The 18,977-nt window shown below is 45.7% G+C and overlaps 1 protein-coding gene across 6 annotated transcripts in view; it reads left to right on the forward strand.

Annotated features, from left to right (window-relative positions):
* The window catches only part of rnf220a (ring finger protein 220a), a 37,583-nt gene extending 31,827 nt beyond the window's left edge, over positions 1 to 5,756 (forward strand). For 4 of the 6 annotated variants that reach the window (XM_030363466.1, XM_030363465.1, XM_030363468.1 and 1 more), the window contains 3 exons: positions 332 to 529; positions 1,445 to 1,519; positions 3,622 to 5,756. In XM_030363466.1, coding sequence (XP_030219326.1) covers positions 332 to 529; positions 1,445 to 1,519; positions 3,622 to 3,693 — 345 coding nt within the window. In that variant the 3' untranslated portion in view covers positions 3,694 to 5,756. The remainder of the gene's footprint in view (positions 1 to 331; positions 530 to 1,444; positions 1,520 to 3,621) is intronic. The other 2 variants (XM_030363467.1, XM_030363469.1) reach the window with 1 other exon arrangement.
* The last annotated feature ends 13,221 nt before the right edge of the window (positions 5,757 to 18,977 follow it).

The following is an 18,977-nucleotide window of genomic DNA, read 5'->3' on the forward strand; positions in this document are numbered from 1 at the left end:
TGTGACGAGATTGACCATGATTGGTGACAGCCATGTGCCTGTATCAATGCAGCAAATCTGAATAAATATGTCCAACTGACATTCATTGTGTATTCATATATGCATTTTTTCATATATGTCCAATGTTGGACACACAAACACACACACACACACACACACACACACACACACCTTTATGTCATTGCCACACGAGCATGTTTCTGTATGTGCGCACCTGCGTTTGTGTCTACGTTCGCACATGCTTCGTAAACCTGCGCGTTTGTGACTAGCGGGCACATTTGGCTGCCCTCCTCACCCTCTCACCCCCCCTCCTCCCCCCTCCCTTCCGCAGAGGAAGCCTGCTATCCAATCAGGCGCTGAGAACAAGAGCCTAGGGGTGTGGCCAGGGCCCCGGCCGCCGGCCAATCAGGTCGGGGGGAGGCAGCAGCCTAAATCCCTCCCCCTGGGCCTGTACTGTCTGTATAGGGGCGTTGTGATTGGAGGCTACAGCAGCGGCATTAAGAGGCACCTCCCACAACCTCTACGGAGGGTAAGGCTCACCCTCGCCATCGCCCCTCCCCCCCACCTTCATCGTCACTGTGTACCGACCATTCAGAGAAGCTCTGCTTTCTATGAATGGGGAAAACTAGGCAGAACGCTCCTCTGTGTCTCTCTCTCTTCGTACCTCTGTCTCTCTCTCTCTCTCTCTCTTGCCTGCTTCCCTATCTCGATCTGCCCGGCCTGACCATGCCCACGCTCCCCACACCCCCCTTGTGTCCATGGCGACCGTCCGTCCCGTGTCCGTGCGTGTCCGTGCGTGTGCTTGCTGATGCGCGTGTTTATATAAACATCTATAATTATTAATAAATATATAAATATATATATATATATATATATATATGTATGCATATATATATAGACCTGCAGGTTTGCCGGTCCCTCGCTGCCTTGTCATTGGCTCCTTGCCTGCTGGCTGTTTCGTGTAGTGGTTGGTGCTGCTCCGTGTGCTGGTTGGGGGGAGTGGGGTGGTAAAGATGAGGGGGGGGGGTGATGGTGCACATGTGTTGTGGTAGTACATGTGTTGTTTTGTCGATGTCCCTAGGTGTGTTCAGGCTCGGGTCAGGTGGACGTTGAATATTAACCAGATCTTCTCTGTTGTTTCTCTGTCTCTCTCTCTTCCTCTCTCTCTCTCTGTCTCTCTGTCTCTCTCTCTCTCTCTCTCTGTCTCTGTCTCTGTCTCTGTCTCTGTCTCTCTCTCTCTCTCTCTCTCTGTCTCTGTCTCTGTCTGTCTCTCTGTCTCTCTGTCTCTCTGTCTCTCTGTCTCTCTGTCTCTGTCTCTGTCTCTGTCTCTCTCTCTCTGTCTCTGTCTCTGTCTCTGTCTCTCTTTCTCTCTCTCTCTCTCTCTCTCTGTCTCTGTCTCTCTTTCTCTCTCTCTCTGTCTCTCTCTCTGTCCCTCTGTGTACAGGACTCCTATACGATGCCCCTCACCTCTATCCAGTGCTGGCATGTCCACTGTGAAGAATGTTGGCTAAGGACACTGGTAAGACACACACATTCAGGCACGCACATACAAACACTTACAGCCGCAAACACACGCACACGCACACTAAAGGCCCATAGTGGATTAGGGCAGACTTGGATGTAGTGCTCCCACAGACCTGTTTAAATGTACAAGCTAAATTAGTAAAGTCCACTGTACGGGTTGCCTCAGGTACACACACACACAGACACAGACACACGCGCACACACACACACACACACCTCTCTAATAACACCTGCAGCCCCTCGGGTGTTTTGCTGGTTATCAGTGTAATGTATTGAGTGCAGCTTAAGGAGCCACGGTTGAACAGTAGAGACAATTCACAAAGAAGGTGTGGGATCAATGTGCCTCCTCCTTCTTCTTTATCTTCCTTACTCTCCCCCTCTCTTCAATTAAAAACAAACTTTATTCATCCCTGAGGAGCATTACTCCTGCTCCTCTTCTCCTCCTCCACCCCTCTTACTCCTCCTCTTCCTCCTTCTACTCCTGCTCCTCTTCTCCTCCTCCACCCCTTTTACTCCTCCTCTTCCTCCTACTACTACTGCTCTTCTTCCTGCTCCTTGTCTCTGCTTATTCTCTCCCGCCTCTTTTCCTTCTTATCTTCTCCCTCCGCCTCCTCTTCGTCTTCACCTTCTTCTGCTCCGCCTCTTTTCCTTATCTGCCTCCTCTTCCTGCTCCTTCTTCTCCTGCTCCTCCCCTTCTCTTCTTCTGCTCCACCTCTTTTCCTTATCTGCCTCCTCTTCCTGCTCCTTCTTCTCCTGCTCCTCCCCTTCTCCTCTTCTGCTCCACCTCTTTTCCTTATCTGCCTCCTCTTCCTGCTCCTTCTTCTCCTGCTCCTCCCCTTCTCCTCTTCTGCTTCTCCTCTTTTACTTTTTCTCTTCCATCTCCTCTTTTCCTCCTCATCTTCTGCTAAAGCTGCTCTGGAGTCACAAATCGTCTTAGCACAGCAGTGTGAGGTTGCGCACCTGACCACATGAGAGCGCAGGTGTGTGTGTGTGTGTGTGCGTGTGATTTCTGGTTTGTAGGCGCTCTGAGGACTGGGGCGGGTGGAGGGAGAGAGATGCCTATTAAGGTGGATGGGGTCTCACACTCCACACACACACTCAACACATCAGGGGTCCCAGCAATGCCACACTCACATTCTGTCACCCCTTTGTTAGAAATCCCCTCACACAAACAACCACTGCGGTGGACTGACAGTGGTCTCCACACAGCAGAGTTGACCTTTAGTTCAAGTCAGAGGGGGTCTAGAGTCTAGTAGACCCGGTCAGAACTTCACGAGAACACCCGGAACCCGGGGAACACACAGGACGTCTCCCTGCTGGGGGGGAGGCACGAGAGAGAGGAGAGACCTGCTGTAGCCTGCAGCCGTGGGAGGGGGGGGGGAGAGGAGGGAGACAGAAAGTATTTGGCAGACAAAAAAGGAGAAATAAATAAAATGGGTAGGAATGAAATGGTCAAAAATACAAACAAAGCAGGATAAAGGGAGATAGAAAAAGTGGTTTGCTGGAGGGAGCAAGAGAACGATTTGAAGAGAACAAGAGAAGTGAAGTGAGCAATTAGAAGACGAAAGTTTGCGAGGGGGCAGAGTTGAAGGGGGAGAGAGCCAAGAGACCACCCAGCCCCTCCAACTCCCTGCCAACCGATTTTATTACTATGGGATGGCACTGAATCAAAGCAGTGTAATAGAGCGTGGGGAGGCCTGAAAACCAGATAGGGAGAGGGGAGGTGTGCGTGTGTGTGTGTGGTTGTGTGTGTGTGTGTGTGTGTGTGTGTGTTTGTTTTAAGCCCCACAGTAAACATAGCAAAAGTGATAGTAGAAGTAGTAAAATGCTAGCAGTGGGTTTGAGCTGCATTAGGACTTAGTGACTTAGTAGTGGACAGGTTAATACACACGTACACATCCGTACCAAAACGTGATGACACCAAGTTCTGTATGGTGAATGAATGATACCGGGACACCTTAGAGTGTTTACACTCTTGGGTTGCTTTGGGGAGATGAGCTTCTGCTGTACACTGGTGACTGGGTTGTTGACCTGCCTTACACTGAAGGATGTTTGATCTTTCACATGACTGACTCCCTCTCTCTCATTCTCTCTCAGGGAAACAAGAAGCTGTGCCCACAATGCAACACCATCACTTCTCCTGGTGACCTGAGGCGTGTCTACTTGTGAAAGAGACGTCCGGTCCTCCTTTACCCCACAGCGCTCCTCCTCCTCTTCATCCTCGCTCTTCATCAGTATCATCCGCCATCTTTGATTTACTCCCCATCCTGCATCCGCCGGGACCCTGGCGGTGATGACATCATCAACCATGGATTCCCTCATTGCAATGTCATAGTGATGTCATTCAGGCCCTTGTCTGCCGGCGGGGGAGCGGACTGTGCACTTCTGAGCGTGCTCAGAGGAGATGAGATGATTGGACATCTCAGAGACTCCATTTACTCTTTAACCCCCGTGCCCCCCCCCTTAGGAGACCCGCCCACTTAAAGACTAGCCAATCACAGAAGTACTACAAATGACATAAGAAGATGAAAATATGCTAAAAAAAAAGCTGATCCGGATAACTGACAGTATTGTTCCAGTCTCCGAATGTGACCTTCGACCTCCACACGCAGGGCACATTAAACTGCCTTTCTGAAGGACAGTTTTAACCCAGAGTGGTTTCGGTTCACCATTTACTTGTAGACACCCAAAATACAAGACACGTTACGCCTTTTTTCTTGTGTCCATCATTGACCCTGTCTTCACGGTATCATCAACCCAATCGGAGGAGCCGCAATCGAACAATTTAATTCACCGCAGCGTTTTGTTGGGTTTATTTTTCCCCATTTTGTTTGTGTGCGGTTGACACTTTAGCGGTGCTGGACAAACAGACTTCTGGACCTTTCTCTCCTCTGTGACTGGACGACCGATAAGACAGACATTTTGCTTCTCATTTGTTTGAGCTCGGGCGGAGAGAAGATGGCCGACTTCCTGTAAAAAGGACAGATGAAAGAAGGGAGGAAAACATTAAAAAAACGAATCTGACCTTTTGAAAAAAACCAAACGGGGAAAAGCCTTAACAAGCGGTTTAAAGTGCTCCTTCGTTCTCTCCCCTCCTCCTAACTTCCTTCTATCTATTTCTTTCTTTTCTTTCTTCTTTTGTGGTGTTCTAGTGAAGTCAACCAAATTTTCCAATGATGCAGTTCAAGCACATGTATTATATACGTCTATGTATGTTTACAATGTTGGGTGTAAACATAGAATTCCCACACGTACACATACACCCACACACACACACATGCACGAAAATACAAAACACCTGCAAACAGTCACAAAGCCTCGATGAAAAAACAGACACAAACACAGAAAAAAAAAAAAAGTATATATCGAATTCCTGTTTTTAGTTTGAGTTTTGGGGGACGGGAATGACGTTTTTGCTGGGAAAAAAATGGCTGAAATAAAAAAAATAAGCCTTCTGTATTTTTTAAAAAAACAAGATGTTGTCTCCAGGTTAAAAGTTGTATTTCACTGTACAGAAATCGAGAGAGAAAAAAAGACTTAATAATAAACTACTCAAGACTAGGCGTTCAAGATTTAGATGGTGTACATTTTTTTTCATGGAACTACATTGTACCCTTAAACTGTAGATTTAAACATAAAGTAAAATAAATCTTTGTTTGGTTTATCTTAGTTTGATTTGATTCACAGAATATTAGGGTTTCTGTTTCCCTAGATTTAAACAAGTGCTGAAAAATGGGTTGGGTGCTCTTAAAAAGTTAAAATTCAGCTAAGCAGCAATGTTTAAATTCACCTCATTCACGAATACCGCTAACCTCCATTCACGCTTTCTCAGTTTGAACTACAGGCTTGGATCATAATCAAGATAACTTTTCTTTTTCTTATTTACTTGCTTTTGTCCCTTTTACCTGTTTCCAGAGCGATCGTTTGGTCCTCATTGTTCTCATAATGGCCACATGCAAATTAAAAAAGAAATACAATAAAAAAAATAATAATTAAAGTTTCGAAACTGGCAACCCATGAGTGGCAGGTTATTTTCTAAGGCTTAAATGGGGGATGGCTGAGGCCAGACTGGCAACCTTCAGATACACACCGAGACCGTTTTTCGCGCCCCTCTACAGCAGCAGCAGCAAGCAAGGTGGTGGTGTGCTTTGTGTTTGTAAAACTATGTATTCTGTGATGTCTGTATTGTTGTAAGAAATGATGAAAAAAATAAATCTTCTCAAATACCGTAAGTGGTCGTGGTTGTGATGAACTGTTACAAATGTAGTGTAGTAATATTGGTGGCTGAATCAAGTTAAAATTATGAGGAACTTAATAGGTTAATGACGAACCTCAAAGACCAAGTTTGTATACATTCATGAAGGAATACATACAAGTCGTACTGCATATAGTCAAGTTTGACTGAGGGAAACTACATGCGCATTATACTCAAACAACCTACAAAGAAGGTTAAAAGTAGAAAGTGTAAATCATAATTTTGTAACCTTGGGCCAAGCAGTTAGATTTACATGTTTTGCTGTTGAATTATTAGAACATATAATTTATCCAAAAATATAAGGTCAATGTCGATTAGACATTATTTAGCATTATTTTAGGATTGTGAATTTGCAATCCAGACGCTTTGAAAGAGTAGCTATTGACATCTAGTGGACAGCATGTGTATTTATTTATCGTTTTGGTGCTTAAAACAGTTTCACGACCAACTCCTGCCAAACATCTCCAGTGCCAACTCAGCAGCTTTTAAAAGTAATTAACTACAATAATAATTCTCCATTATCCATTCCTGGGTTCAGTTCTCGGGCCATAACTTTAAAGAATTACGGTTGGGGCGTTGGACTAATAGCATCCCACAGTGCGGGAATTATCATCAGATGCTAATAAAGTTTTGTTGAATCGGTATGAGACCGTCACCACAGGGTTTCACAATCCCGAAAACTGTAGCTTTGAGCAAACGCCAAACATTTGTTGTAAGTCCGTATTAACGAACCTTGCAAGACGAACCTGAAGAAAAGAATAAACTCCGGTAAGACATTTTCAAGTTCAATGACAACGTGAAAGCTCTTAAAAAGTGTCATAGGCCTACCAAGCAATATATCAAACTTAGAGATTGTTGCCAAGTACGACGTATAGATAATACTAATACGTAATACGACGTATTCATCATTGAGAATTGAGAATGCCTATTGTAAGCTAACCAGTTCTCCAAAAAACGTTTATTTTAATATTTAGCTATCTATTGTTTATCCTCTCTTTTTCAGAAGCGAAGGTCACAAAACATAGACATTGTGCTAGAGAGAGAGAGAGAGAGAGAGAGAGAGAGAGAGAGAGAGAGAGAGAGAGAGAGAGAGAGAGAGAGAGAATGTGTATGTCTACCACACACACACACACACACACACACACACACACACACACACACACACACACACACACACACACACACACACACACACACACACACACACACACACAGACACAGACAGACACACACAGACACACACAGACACACAGTTGACTCAGGGGGCAGTGGTTAGGGTCCAGTTACCCCTTGGCCTCAGACCTGAAGGTTTGTGTTTGTGTGCGGCGCATGCACATGTGTGTGTGCAAGAGCTATTTTGATGGATTGTGGAGGTCAAACAGGTGATGTCTTGCTGAAGGAGTATGCATATGTGTGTGTGTGTGGGGGGGGTGTCTCACCAACCTTTATCTAGTTTCATTAGTTTCACACTGATCAGCACTCAGGTTATTTCTAGACACGCGTCACACACTACGCCACACACCCAACGGCTAAAACACACATCATGTGTACCTTCATGGTACCTGACGACACGTCTTGTGTCCATGGTAACCAATGTGGCGGTCCACAACGCACACATTTCTTTAGCGTGCAGTGTTAACCTGCGTTCACACCAAAAGATGCAAAAAGTTGACGCGCGTCAAGATCCCATTCAAAGTGAATGTAGAGACGCGTTGCTGCTTTGCTGCCGCAGCATTTGCTGCCGAGAAAACGGGCAGCAAAATTTGATTTGCGGCGCGTCAAAATCTGATTTGCAGCGCGGCATGCCCGTGCCCGGGCGGCGGGCGCGTTCACGTATTTTGCGGCGCGTCAAATGCTGCTCGAGTTTAAATATTTCAACTTTTGACGCGCCGCAAAACCTTTGCCGCGCTGCAAAACTTTTGACGCGCCGCAAAACTTGATTTGACGCGCCGCAAAACTCAGGCGTCAACACGTTCGGGCAGCAAATGTTTCTTTTGGTGTGAACGCAGGGTTATGATAACGGGTCGTTGGAGCTTTCGCCCTCTCCTCATTGGTCAGAATCTGTTGTGGATGTGTAAGAACGAGAGTGTGTGCGTGTATTACCTCGTGTGACTGTGTGTGACTGTGCGTGTTACCTCTTGTGACTGTGTGTGTGTGTGCACGTGCAGGAGGTGTTAGTCCGTGTGTGTGTACTGTGTGTGTCATTGCCATGTCCCGAGTCAGTTTGAGGCGCTACATCTCCCTACAAAAAAATCTATGGTGGAGGCGCCTTCCTTAAGAGACAGGAAATGGAGGTCTAAAGAGCCCTCTGTCTCCCCAGGGCTCATTAGACCCCATCGATTAATTGTTCCCTCCCAAAGCCGGGGAGGGGCGCGGCAGCTAGGATGGACCGCCAGGGGGTTTCCTGGGTTTTCATACCTTGTGTCTTTCATACCTTGGTATTAATTACTTTCACTTTAGAGAGCTTTTCAAGGCGTGTAAAAGGCCCATATTCCGGCCACAAGGTGGGAAGTAGATCAGCCTTTTTGTAATGTATGTGACGTCACAAGTGGGTGAGTTCATCCAGATGTGGTGGAAGAGCATTGTACTAAGCTACTGCAGTGGACTGTACCAATTGCTAGGCTGGTCACTCACAAAGTACTCATACTTCACGAAAGTGTATGTGCGTGGGTGTGTCACAACTTTGCCACCAGTCAAACTGTTTGTTTGTGCAGGTGATCAAATGATTACACAATTTATCTTAAAAAATAATCTAGAGTATAAAAATACATCCCGGTCGGGCTGTCCTCGTACCTGTTCTTTGTTTGCATTTTGTATTTGTGTACCTGTCTTCCCTCACCGCATGGATGGTTTCATTGTGTGTGGTGGGGTGTGTACAGGCATTTGTCTTTCATCCATTCTTTAACCGAATTTCCGTTTGGATTTTACAACAAAGTCGACGAATGTCAGGTTATTTGAGGATGTTCTTCCGTTGGCTTTTCGTCTCGGTCTGATTTAACTTGCACCTGTGGACCCCTGCCTACTAGAGGATGGTTGGAGCACAGACCCCAAAGATTCCAAAACGCAACAATGAGATACGTGTCTTTTATCCAGAAGTTATAGCATTTCTAGCCCAGCCTATAAGAGGGGTTTTCGTATAGGGTTTTTGTTAAAAAAAAAGATATATCATTACCTGTACAATTTAAGATACATGCAAATTATACAATATTAAATGTAAACATGACGTTCGTATACATAATGTCTACATGCATACATTTATACATGATTGTAATATATAAAATTGCATACGTGACCTCGGTGTTCCCCGCATTTGTGTAAATTGCTCTGCAGTAGTGGCAGTCGGCCACTAGATGGCGACTTTTTAAAGAGTAGTAATGCCGACGGGGCAGGTGTTTAAAATAAGCAGCGCGCTTCCATTGCCTTGTGGCCGATAGTTAAGCCCGATTCTGTTACTGGATACGGTTTTATTGTTGTACGCTTTCCGTGTGAAGAGGGAGACGACGTCAAAGTAAATTAGTTCAGTTCAGGTCACCTCAACAAAGGAGTGTTGTGCTCTAAGCCTTTCCAAAAGGCCCACATTGAAATGAATTGTTACTGTAGGACTAAATCTGAGACGTAAAGTTTTACTACCATTCAATATTTGTCTCTGAGTCAAAAAGTCTATGAATGAAAAATAACAATCCAAAACAGTTCTGTTTGTTGTTTGTGATGATCTATGAGTTAATTATCCTAATTAATGAGTGAGCTGTATTTGGGGGGGAAGATGAGTAGGAGGATGCAGAGGTAGGGAAGGGTCGAGGAGAGGGTTGGGGGTTGGGGGTTGGGGGTTGGGGGGGGGTCATCTTATCTGTGTCATCTCTCCTTTCTGCCCCCTTCAACATTCTGCTTTCATCTGTAGCATACCCCCAGGCAAAACGTGTGTGTGTGTGTGTGTGTGTGTGTGTGTGTGTGTGTGTGTGTGTGTGTGTGTGTGTGTGTGTGTGTGTGTGTGTGTGTGTGTGTGTGTGTGTGTGTGTGTGTGTGTGTCTGAGCAGGAGAGTTTGGATGTAAGCCCTATACGTAATTAACGGATAAACGGGTCGTCTCCATGACTCCATAGTGAACAAAATGACCACGAATGCTAGTGTTGTGTTCAACTGAGTGCATGTCACAGTACACTCTACAATAGTCAACTCACTGTCTAGAAATGAACAGTCACCTCTTTGACTGCTTCTCTGTCAACTAAATGTAAACATCAGCAGAAAAGCTCAACGGCAAAGAGGGGCCGGCGACACGATCTGGAAGAGAAATACCTTGTGTCTGTGTGTGTGTGTGTGGGGGGGGGGGGGGGGGGGGGGCTTGTTCCCTGTTGGCCCGAGGTCAAGATGTACTGATCTCTTTTGATGGGAAACGTTCCCAAAGGAGAGGAACAAAAAGACAGACGTGCAGAAAACTGTTCAAGGAAAGCAAATACAAGACTCAGAATAGGATGTGGCATTTGAATATTTGTTCAGCTCCGTCCCAGCTCAAACGCTTGCGAACTCCGTGCTGTCTGAACTTGAATCAACAGTGCGCCGCAAACACACGCACAGAGTTTTGCTCAAATTTACCAAGAGGATTTTGAGAACAACTCAACCGCGGGCCTGTTTGCCTTGCAGAATAATCTTTCCCCCGGCTCCTTGTTCCTACAAACTTTGGTGTTCATTATGGGATGCATTTGAATGCGCCCGAACCAACAAGCCACTCAAACACATAGAGAGCGGAGAAGGCTGAACCATCATTGTGTTAATATTAGATATGTCAAAAATGATATCTAAGTCAACACAGGTAGCAACCTCAAGGATATGCTCCCAGGGTGTGGGGTGGGGATAAGGGTAGCGTGGGGGCAAGGGGATTTACCTGCTCCTTAATGACCTGTGTCAATGAATTCCCATTATAGAACCTTGTAAACAGCTTAGTAAATAACACACACACACACACACACGCAAACACGCAAACACACACGCAAACACACACACACACACACACGCAAACACACACACGGTAGATGATCACACAGATTAAAATGCTCAAACATCCACCCGCTTAAGCAAATAAACATACACACACACACTTACATAACCTGAGACACAAACTCACACAACCTCAGACACGAACACGCACACTTACACAACCTGAGACACATAAACACGCACTTACCCAACCTGAGACAAAAACACACACTTCAACGACCTGAGACACAAACACTTAAACATAAACAACCTGAGACACTAACACACACACACTTACACAACCCGGCACACACAGTGTTGATTAGGTGATGTTTATATGTTGCATGAGGTTTACTGATCTACAATACAACAATATAAACATATTACATTTATTTAACTTTAGATGAAGTATGGTCAAAGTACTGACTGTGTATTATGGTCGTCAGTTAGTTACGTTATCACTGCACTGCATGTGTACTCTTCAATGATTGTACAACCGACATCCTGTAATGTACACACATAACTTGGGAAGTACTTGCCTAGGGGCACTACAGTTACAACAGGTGTTTGGTCGGTTGGTTATATAATGAACTCTCTCGGAAGCAGCACAATAGCGGAGCTTACGCAGCTCGTTCAAACCCAAAGGAATTCTGGGGTAAACAGATGACCTCCCACCCAGGATATCCGGGAGCATGTTGGCCTCCTCGCTCTGTGTTTGACGAGCCATCATCATAGACGAGCCATCTGAATAGACACACGCCACTCGACAAGAACCACAACTCATCCTAGAAACACTCAGGAGGGAGGAGGGGCTTAAGGTTACACCCGGCTCCCGAGACGGTACATGTGTGTTTATAATCATCCCTGATCCTTGCCATAATCCCCAGCAACGCTAGGGCCATCATCCAAACGTTTGTGAAATGGGCAGATATAGAAGCACACAGCGTGAACCCCATTGTTGTTCTTTGGAGCGATGCGAGGAGAACTCACTTTAAAGTCAACTCATTTGAAGACAACCGACTTTAAAGTAAACTCACTTCAGAGTAAACTCATTTAAAGTAAACTCATTTAAAGACAACTCACTTTACGTCAACTCACTCAGTCAACCTGCTCCTCACACAGGACAATGCGTTGTCTTACACCCAGCTCAGCGTTTATGTACTGATGCTAGCAGCCATTCGGACAACAAACTTAGAGACATAGCTGTGTCTGTAAAATGTTGATGTTTTCATGTTTAACTTTGAATGCCTTTTTTTGTTTTTCTCAACATTTATTTTCACGATGTCGTACAAATTCAAATCAAGTTTTCTGGCCTTTTAATAATTATTTCAGCATCATGACCCGGATTCAAATTCAGAAGACAATTGTAAATGAAACAGGATTGATTGTTTATTGTGATTTAGGCTGAGCAGACCATAGGTGCGGCCCCAGGCCCCTAACAGTCTGTATCACACACTCTCTGTCTGCCTCTCTCCTGAGCAATCACACCTGACGCAGCAACTACCACCTTTGAAAAACACAGCGATCCCAAACAAACACCAGGGAATTATGAGAATGGGATGTATTCAGAACGTATTATGGATCGGTAAAGACAAGAAGGGAACGACATCACATCTAAAGAACTAGCTGTACAGATAGACGGCTGGACAAATGGATAGATGGACTGATGATGTATAACTGAGGTATGGACGGACAGATGGATGGATGAATGGATAGCAGAACTTGTACCCAAATTGTCTTACAAGTGAGGCGACAAAGTCATAGCGCACAATCAAAAGCAAAAAATACACAAAACTACAAAACTAACTACAAAAGATTCGGAAATACCAAAACAAAAAGAGAACAGCAATGTATTTCTGTAGGTAGTGTTTTACAAGGGATGATGTGTTATGAGCCCTCTTCCACTTATGGGAGGGATCCTGGTGTCTGTGATGGATCAGTGACCTCACCCACCACCACTTCTACATTCCCATGGGTGTGTGGTGTTGGAGAAGGGAGCGGGTGCTGGTGGTGGTGGAGGGAGAACGCATTGTGGAGACACTCTGATGTCGCTGCAGACAATGGAACATTTGGGAAAGATGTGTGTGTGTGTGTGTGTGTGTGTGTGTGTGTGTGTGTGTGTGTGTGTGTGTGTGTGTGTGTGTGTGTGTGTGTGTGTGTGTGTGTGTGTGTGTGTGTGTGTGTGTGTGTGTGTGTGTCTTTTCGTTTGGTGTCATCTCTTCTCTACCGCAGGTAATGGCTACCTTTCTGTCTTTCCCGTCTTTTCCTAACCTCCCCCCCCCCCCCCCCCCCCCCACACACACCACTCATCCACCCTAGGGCCCTGGAAGCATGGCTTCCCACTCTCTGCCCTTTTCATGTGGCTTGTGTGAATGAGACCCAGTCCACTCGCCCTCCCCATCCCAGCGCCGCCATTGTGGTGTGATTTAGTGGGTTCCTACCGGGATCCAGTGTCTCCCGGACGTGTGGAGCTCCAACACTAAAACTGTGCATCCGACACCTCGCGGCACAGCCAGAGCCTTTCGCATGGCGATTGTCTCGCCCGAAGCCTAGTGCATTGTGGGAGACAATGGCCTTTGTTGCTGCGTTCGGAAAACAATGAGTGAGGAAGAACACTGAGGAGGAAGAGGACGGGGCCGGGTTGCCGGGTCACCGCCGAACGAGTTTCATGTTCTGGAGGAGTGGTCGGTGGCAGGATGAGCCGTGTCTTTTGATTGGCTGCCTAGCACGACGATCTGGCGCGTATGAGATTAACTGGAGGGGCAGAGGAGATGAGTTGATTCAATCAGATTTAAGCTTTTGCTCACCTTTTAGGCCCTTCATAGTACTTTGTGTGTGTGTGTGTGTGTGTGTGTGTGTGTGTGTGTGTGTGTGTGTGTGTGTGTGTGTGTGTGTGTGTGTGTGTGTGTGTGTGTGTGTGTGTGTGTGTGTGTGTGTGTGTGCTCTCACACTCGGAACAGGAGATGGAAGAGCTACCTCACACCCTGGGAACCACAAAGACAAAGGAGAGGAAGACTGAGATATTGATATGTGTGTGTGTAAGAGTGACATCTAACACACATGTAAACGGGGGAGGAGAGGGGGAGAAAGGGACATCAAACAGAGGGAGGGATAAAGGATGACACTTGGCAGGTCAGGTGATCAGCAGGTGTCACTCAGGACAGCCCCTGCAGGATAGGGTGGTTCAACCTGTCAGTATGATAGGAAGAGTACAGTATGATAGGAAGGAAAAACAGACGTCCTCTCCTGAAACGAGGTCAAGACCTCTTCTTCAGTGTGTTTGTGTGTGTGTGTGATATGCTCATATGATGAATTGATATATAACTTTTCCCGTGCTAGCTGTTGCACTCTAGATGTCTTTGCAATACACATAGTTTCGACACTCACAATCAGTTGTAAATAACGTACAATTTTTCTATGAGTTTGTGAGGTTTCGTAGTTGCTATGGCGAACGTGGCCCACCTTCTCCAGAGGACAAAGACGTCCGTCTGAAGTCTGTGACGATGAGAAGCCCTGTCATCATGGTGCGTACAGGGATAGTGACACACAGGCCAGGGGCCCCTTCCCTGTCTGTGGACCCAGGGACGGCTGCATGTCAGGGGGGCCGGAACCTCGTCTGTCACCCCCGGTAACCTCCAGGGGAGAGCCGACCTGCTGCCTTTGATCAAAGCCTTGTTCAGAGTCTGGCGTTACCAGGGGGCATGGATATATACTACTACCCCTGACCACACACACATGGAAAACACACCTACGCATGCAAACGCACGCACATGCACACACACACAAACACACACATTCAAGCTCAAGTCATGGAGGGCCACACTTTGTCCATTATGTGTGTGTGTGCGTTGAGATGTTGTGTGTAAGTGTGTGTGTGTGTGTGTGTGTGTGTGTGTGTGTGTGTGTGTGTGGACCCAAATACATTCACCACTTTGCTAGTTGCGTTTGTATATGTGTGTGACAGACTGTGTGTGCGCACGTGTGTGTGTGTGTGTAACAGGATCTTCGGATGGAAGATGGATTTGAATGAAGTCTGTTTTTTTAGATCTTTCTTACAGCAGAGGAGATGATGGACAGGGGGGGAGGGGATGTTAGGACCACTAACCTCAATACAGCTCGGGTGGCGCAAAGATCATGTGCACGCGGTCTCACACGTGTGTGTGTGTGTGTGTGTGTGTGTGTGTGTGTGCGTCATCTTATGTGCTGTTAGATGGGGATAGTAAAATTATAATCTTTTAAAGAAAGAGAGGTAAAGACACGCTACAGACAGAGGGAGAGAGATATAAAGACAAACTACAGACAGAGGGAGAGAAAGAGAGGTAAAGAGAGAGAGAGAGAGAGAGAGAGTTAAAGACACGCATCCGACAGTCAACGAGCAGTTGCTTTGCATGTCTGAGAACAGCATCTTAAAGGTCTCTCGGCTTTGCATGTACAGGCTCATGCCTGAAGGTCATTGAAAGGTTAGATGACGTATTGGTGTCATCATTTAGTATTTCTCTGAGGTTCAGAATGCTCGCGGAAAGTGCACTTGTGCCATTATTCCCCCAGACGTTGCCTACACACGTCGACCGCTGCATGTGTTGGAGGGCTAGTTATGACACACACGCAAACAAACACACACACACTCATACACACACATGCAGATACACGTGCAAACACATCAGCCTTATTCATGCATACACACATACGGACACACTCACAGACTTAAACATACTGTCTTACATTCATATATACATCTATATCACATATATAAGGTACTTCCACACACATACAGACAATGAAGTGCACGACTGTCAGGTGTTCAGGCATGCAAGGGAATCATTCGCTTTGACAGTTGGGCGGAGGTAGGGTTCTGGCTCAGAGGCGCCTCATCAAAAAGCTGAGGAATTTAAACGACAACCCTTTCAGTTGGTAAAATATCTGTTTGTTTTATTTTTTCAAAAAATGATTGATCAGTCTGTCAGTCTGATTTGTCACACGCTGACCTAGCCGACGAATAACCTGCATTACCGAGATCAACCACAGGGAGGCACTAAATTTCAGGAGAAGTTTCTGGTTAGTTATTATGGTTCATTAAAATGTCGCACACTGTCCTACAATATTGTTTAGCTGTTTAGCCACTGAATTAATTATTAAGAAGTGCTTATGTAACAATCGTGTGTGTGTGTGTGTGTGTGTGTGTGTGTGTGTGTGTGTGTGTGTGTGTGTGTGTGTGTGTGTGTGTGTGTGTGTGTGCTTACAAACACATCCAGCTGATAACGAAGAGGAGACGCAACGAGAGAACACACACACATACGCACACACACACATTTGAAGACCAGAAGACAGTCTTCCTGCGTTGTCTAAAAGACAAGAGAAAAGCACAATCTATTTTCCACAGGATGTGTGTCACAAACCACAACAACAAAAACTCAGTCATTGCCGGTCTCTTGGGATCTGAGCAATTTAAACAATTTCAAAAGCAATCCAAAAAAGGAAAACGTTGATTTGCTTATATTCGGAGTCTAACCAAGCGGTCAAGTAATAATATTATGCTGGGGATCTTCAAAGGTCCGATGTGGAATCGAGTGGCAGTGAGCAGAGAGATGCACATCAAAGTGTGGATGGGTTATCAGGGTTTGTTGCAGTTTGATGTGGCGCATGGCAGGAATGCTTCTGGTCATGTGTACAGAGGCAGCAGGGGGCATCATTGGGGGGAGGGAGAGAGAGAGGGAGAGAGAGAGGGAGAGAGAGAGGGAGAGAGAGAGGGAGAGAGAGAGAGAGAGAGAGAGAGAGAGAGAGAGAGAGAGAGAGAGAGAGAGAGAGAGAGAGAGAGAGAGAGAGAGAGCAAACAAACAAAACAACAAAAAAAGCGCCCCAGCAGAAGTAGTGAGACGTGAGTCCTGTGTTTACGTCAGATATGTGGTGCTGGACGTCTTGGTGCCAGCGCATCTTAACAGCACATCTCCCTTCTGGGGCTGTTGCAAGCCCACACCGTCGCACACTGCTTCCCCTGTGTGCTTGTGCGTCTGGGGGGTCCCCAGGAGGGCCTGGCGATACGTGCCACAGACCATGCCAGCTGGGTGTGTACATAGTGACACACAAACACACACACAGATCATAAAAAAATTGAGATGAAAGACTTGACATATAATTATTTGGTGATTTATATGACTGCGTTTGCGTGTTAGGCATGCCAGAGTGTTCTTTTGTAAGAGAGAGGGAGAGAGAGCACAAGTGTGCACATGCAATCATGCATAAGCCTGAGAGTGAGGGAGACATGAATCAACAGACAGTTGGTAGTTCGGTGTGTGTGTCTTCATCATTCCCTCGCTGCACTCAAGTTTGCGTTTCTCTTAGACTGTCAAGTTCTCTGTCAAGAAAGTCATTGTGTGTGCATGTCTGTTGTGCGTGTGAGCATGCATTTGTGTGTGTGTGCGTGTTTTCTCATACAACAAGCTGTTTTCATTAGAGCAAACGAATCCGATAAGTAAAACACTAAGACGACAGGATTGTGTGTGTTTATTAATGCTAAAAATGTACTGTAAACTATTGGTTCCAGTGTTTAACTAGTAGGTCCATCTTAATATGCATGGTAGCATAGCCTAGCATCTAGCGTAGCCTAGACCAAGTATGTAGCCTAGCCTAGCGTGTTGTATATTGTGTAGCTGTCTGCCTGGCTAACATAGCTCTGCTGCAACATATCCTATATTTGCTTTGCTGTCTGTGTTCTTGAAGGTAATTCAAACACACACATACACATGCAAGCAGACACACAAACAGCTGGAGGGGCCTTCTTGCTCATGCAATTAAACATGGTTGCTCTCTTCAGATTAAGATCTATCCCCGTCCGAGGAAAACGTGTAGAGGAGGTGTCTGTTAGTAATTTCCCCCGCGGGCCAGGTATGATGGGGGAAGTTATGTCAGGTTTTTTTTATGCAAAGTGTGTTACACATTAAGGCAGAGGTTGTGTTGAGGGAATGTAAGCTAATAGTGGAATGATTGATTTGAAAGCACAGGAACGTGGGGAACATGAATTATGACTGAACTTTGGGGCTTTGAACACAGCTTCAAATATGTGCAATGTATTATCACAAACTTGTATGACTAAAAATCTGTAATCTGCATTGATTTGATCTGTTATCCATATAGTATCTATCCATTTGTCCACCTATTTCTATATTACTTTGGATATGTTTGTTCCTCAAGATTTACACACACACACACACACACACACACACACACACACACACACAAACACACACACACACACACACACACACACACACACACACACACACACACACACACACACACACACACACACACACACACAATTACAAATAATTGACAAATAAGATAAAACTTTATTAATCCCAGACGGGGAATTCCCTACACTGTATGGTGTGTTAGATGTCTCCTACCAGGTTCTCATGCATTACCCTAACGGACACACACACACACACACACACACACACACACACACACACACACACACACACACACACACACACACACACACACACACACACACACACACACACACACACACACAAACGGAGGGGAAGTCTGTCCGACTACGGTGTGGGGGGCTGGTCTTCATTTCCGTGTTGTAGGACTGGAAACACGGCCGTCTTCTGGATAATAGTCTCTAGAGGGGGGGCATTTCCCCTTTATACACACACACACACACACACACACACACACACACACACACACACACACACACACACACACACACACACACACAGTAGTTGGCCCCTGGGGGCCGCGGCGTCTCTTATAGTTTGTCTGGATGTGGATCAGTGGGAGTGTTCGTGGGCCAGTTAGCGGTCTAGACTGGCCCAGGCTGGCCCAGGCTGGCCTGGCCTGGCCTGGCCTGGCCTGCTTTACTGTGGAGACAAATAGGTTAAGAATACTGTCTATAGTCTTCTCTACTGGGTCATCATTTCTACACTTTAGCTTTGGTGTAGATATTCATTATTCTCTTGTTTAAGAAAACTGAGATACTATGTTGGAGTGTTCTGATGTTTAGATCATGGGATCTATGGTTCTCCAATGGATTCAGCGCTGGATATCCACTTTCGTTTAACCAATTCCAGGCCACATTTGACCTGCATTGTTCTGGACAGATTCAATCAATAGTTCTCTCACTTTTCAGCTTTCCATTAAAAGATCAAGATCATGATATTTTAGCTGTGATGTCTATGGGGTCTCAAAGTACCAAACAGCTAACTGACTCCGCCAGA

This window comes from Gadus morhua, chromosome 8, assembly GCF_902167405.1.
Source record: "Gadus morhua chromosome 8, gadMor3.0, whole genome shotgun sequence".
Classification (NCBI taxonomy): domain Eukaryota; kingdom Metazoa; phylum Chordata; class Actinopteri; order Gadiformes; family Gadidae; genus Gadus; species Gadus morhua.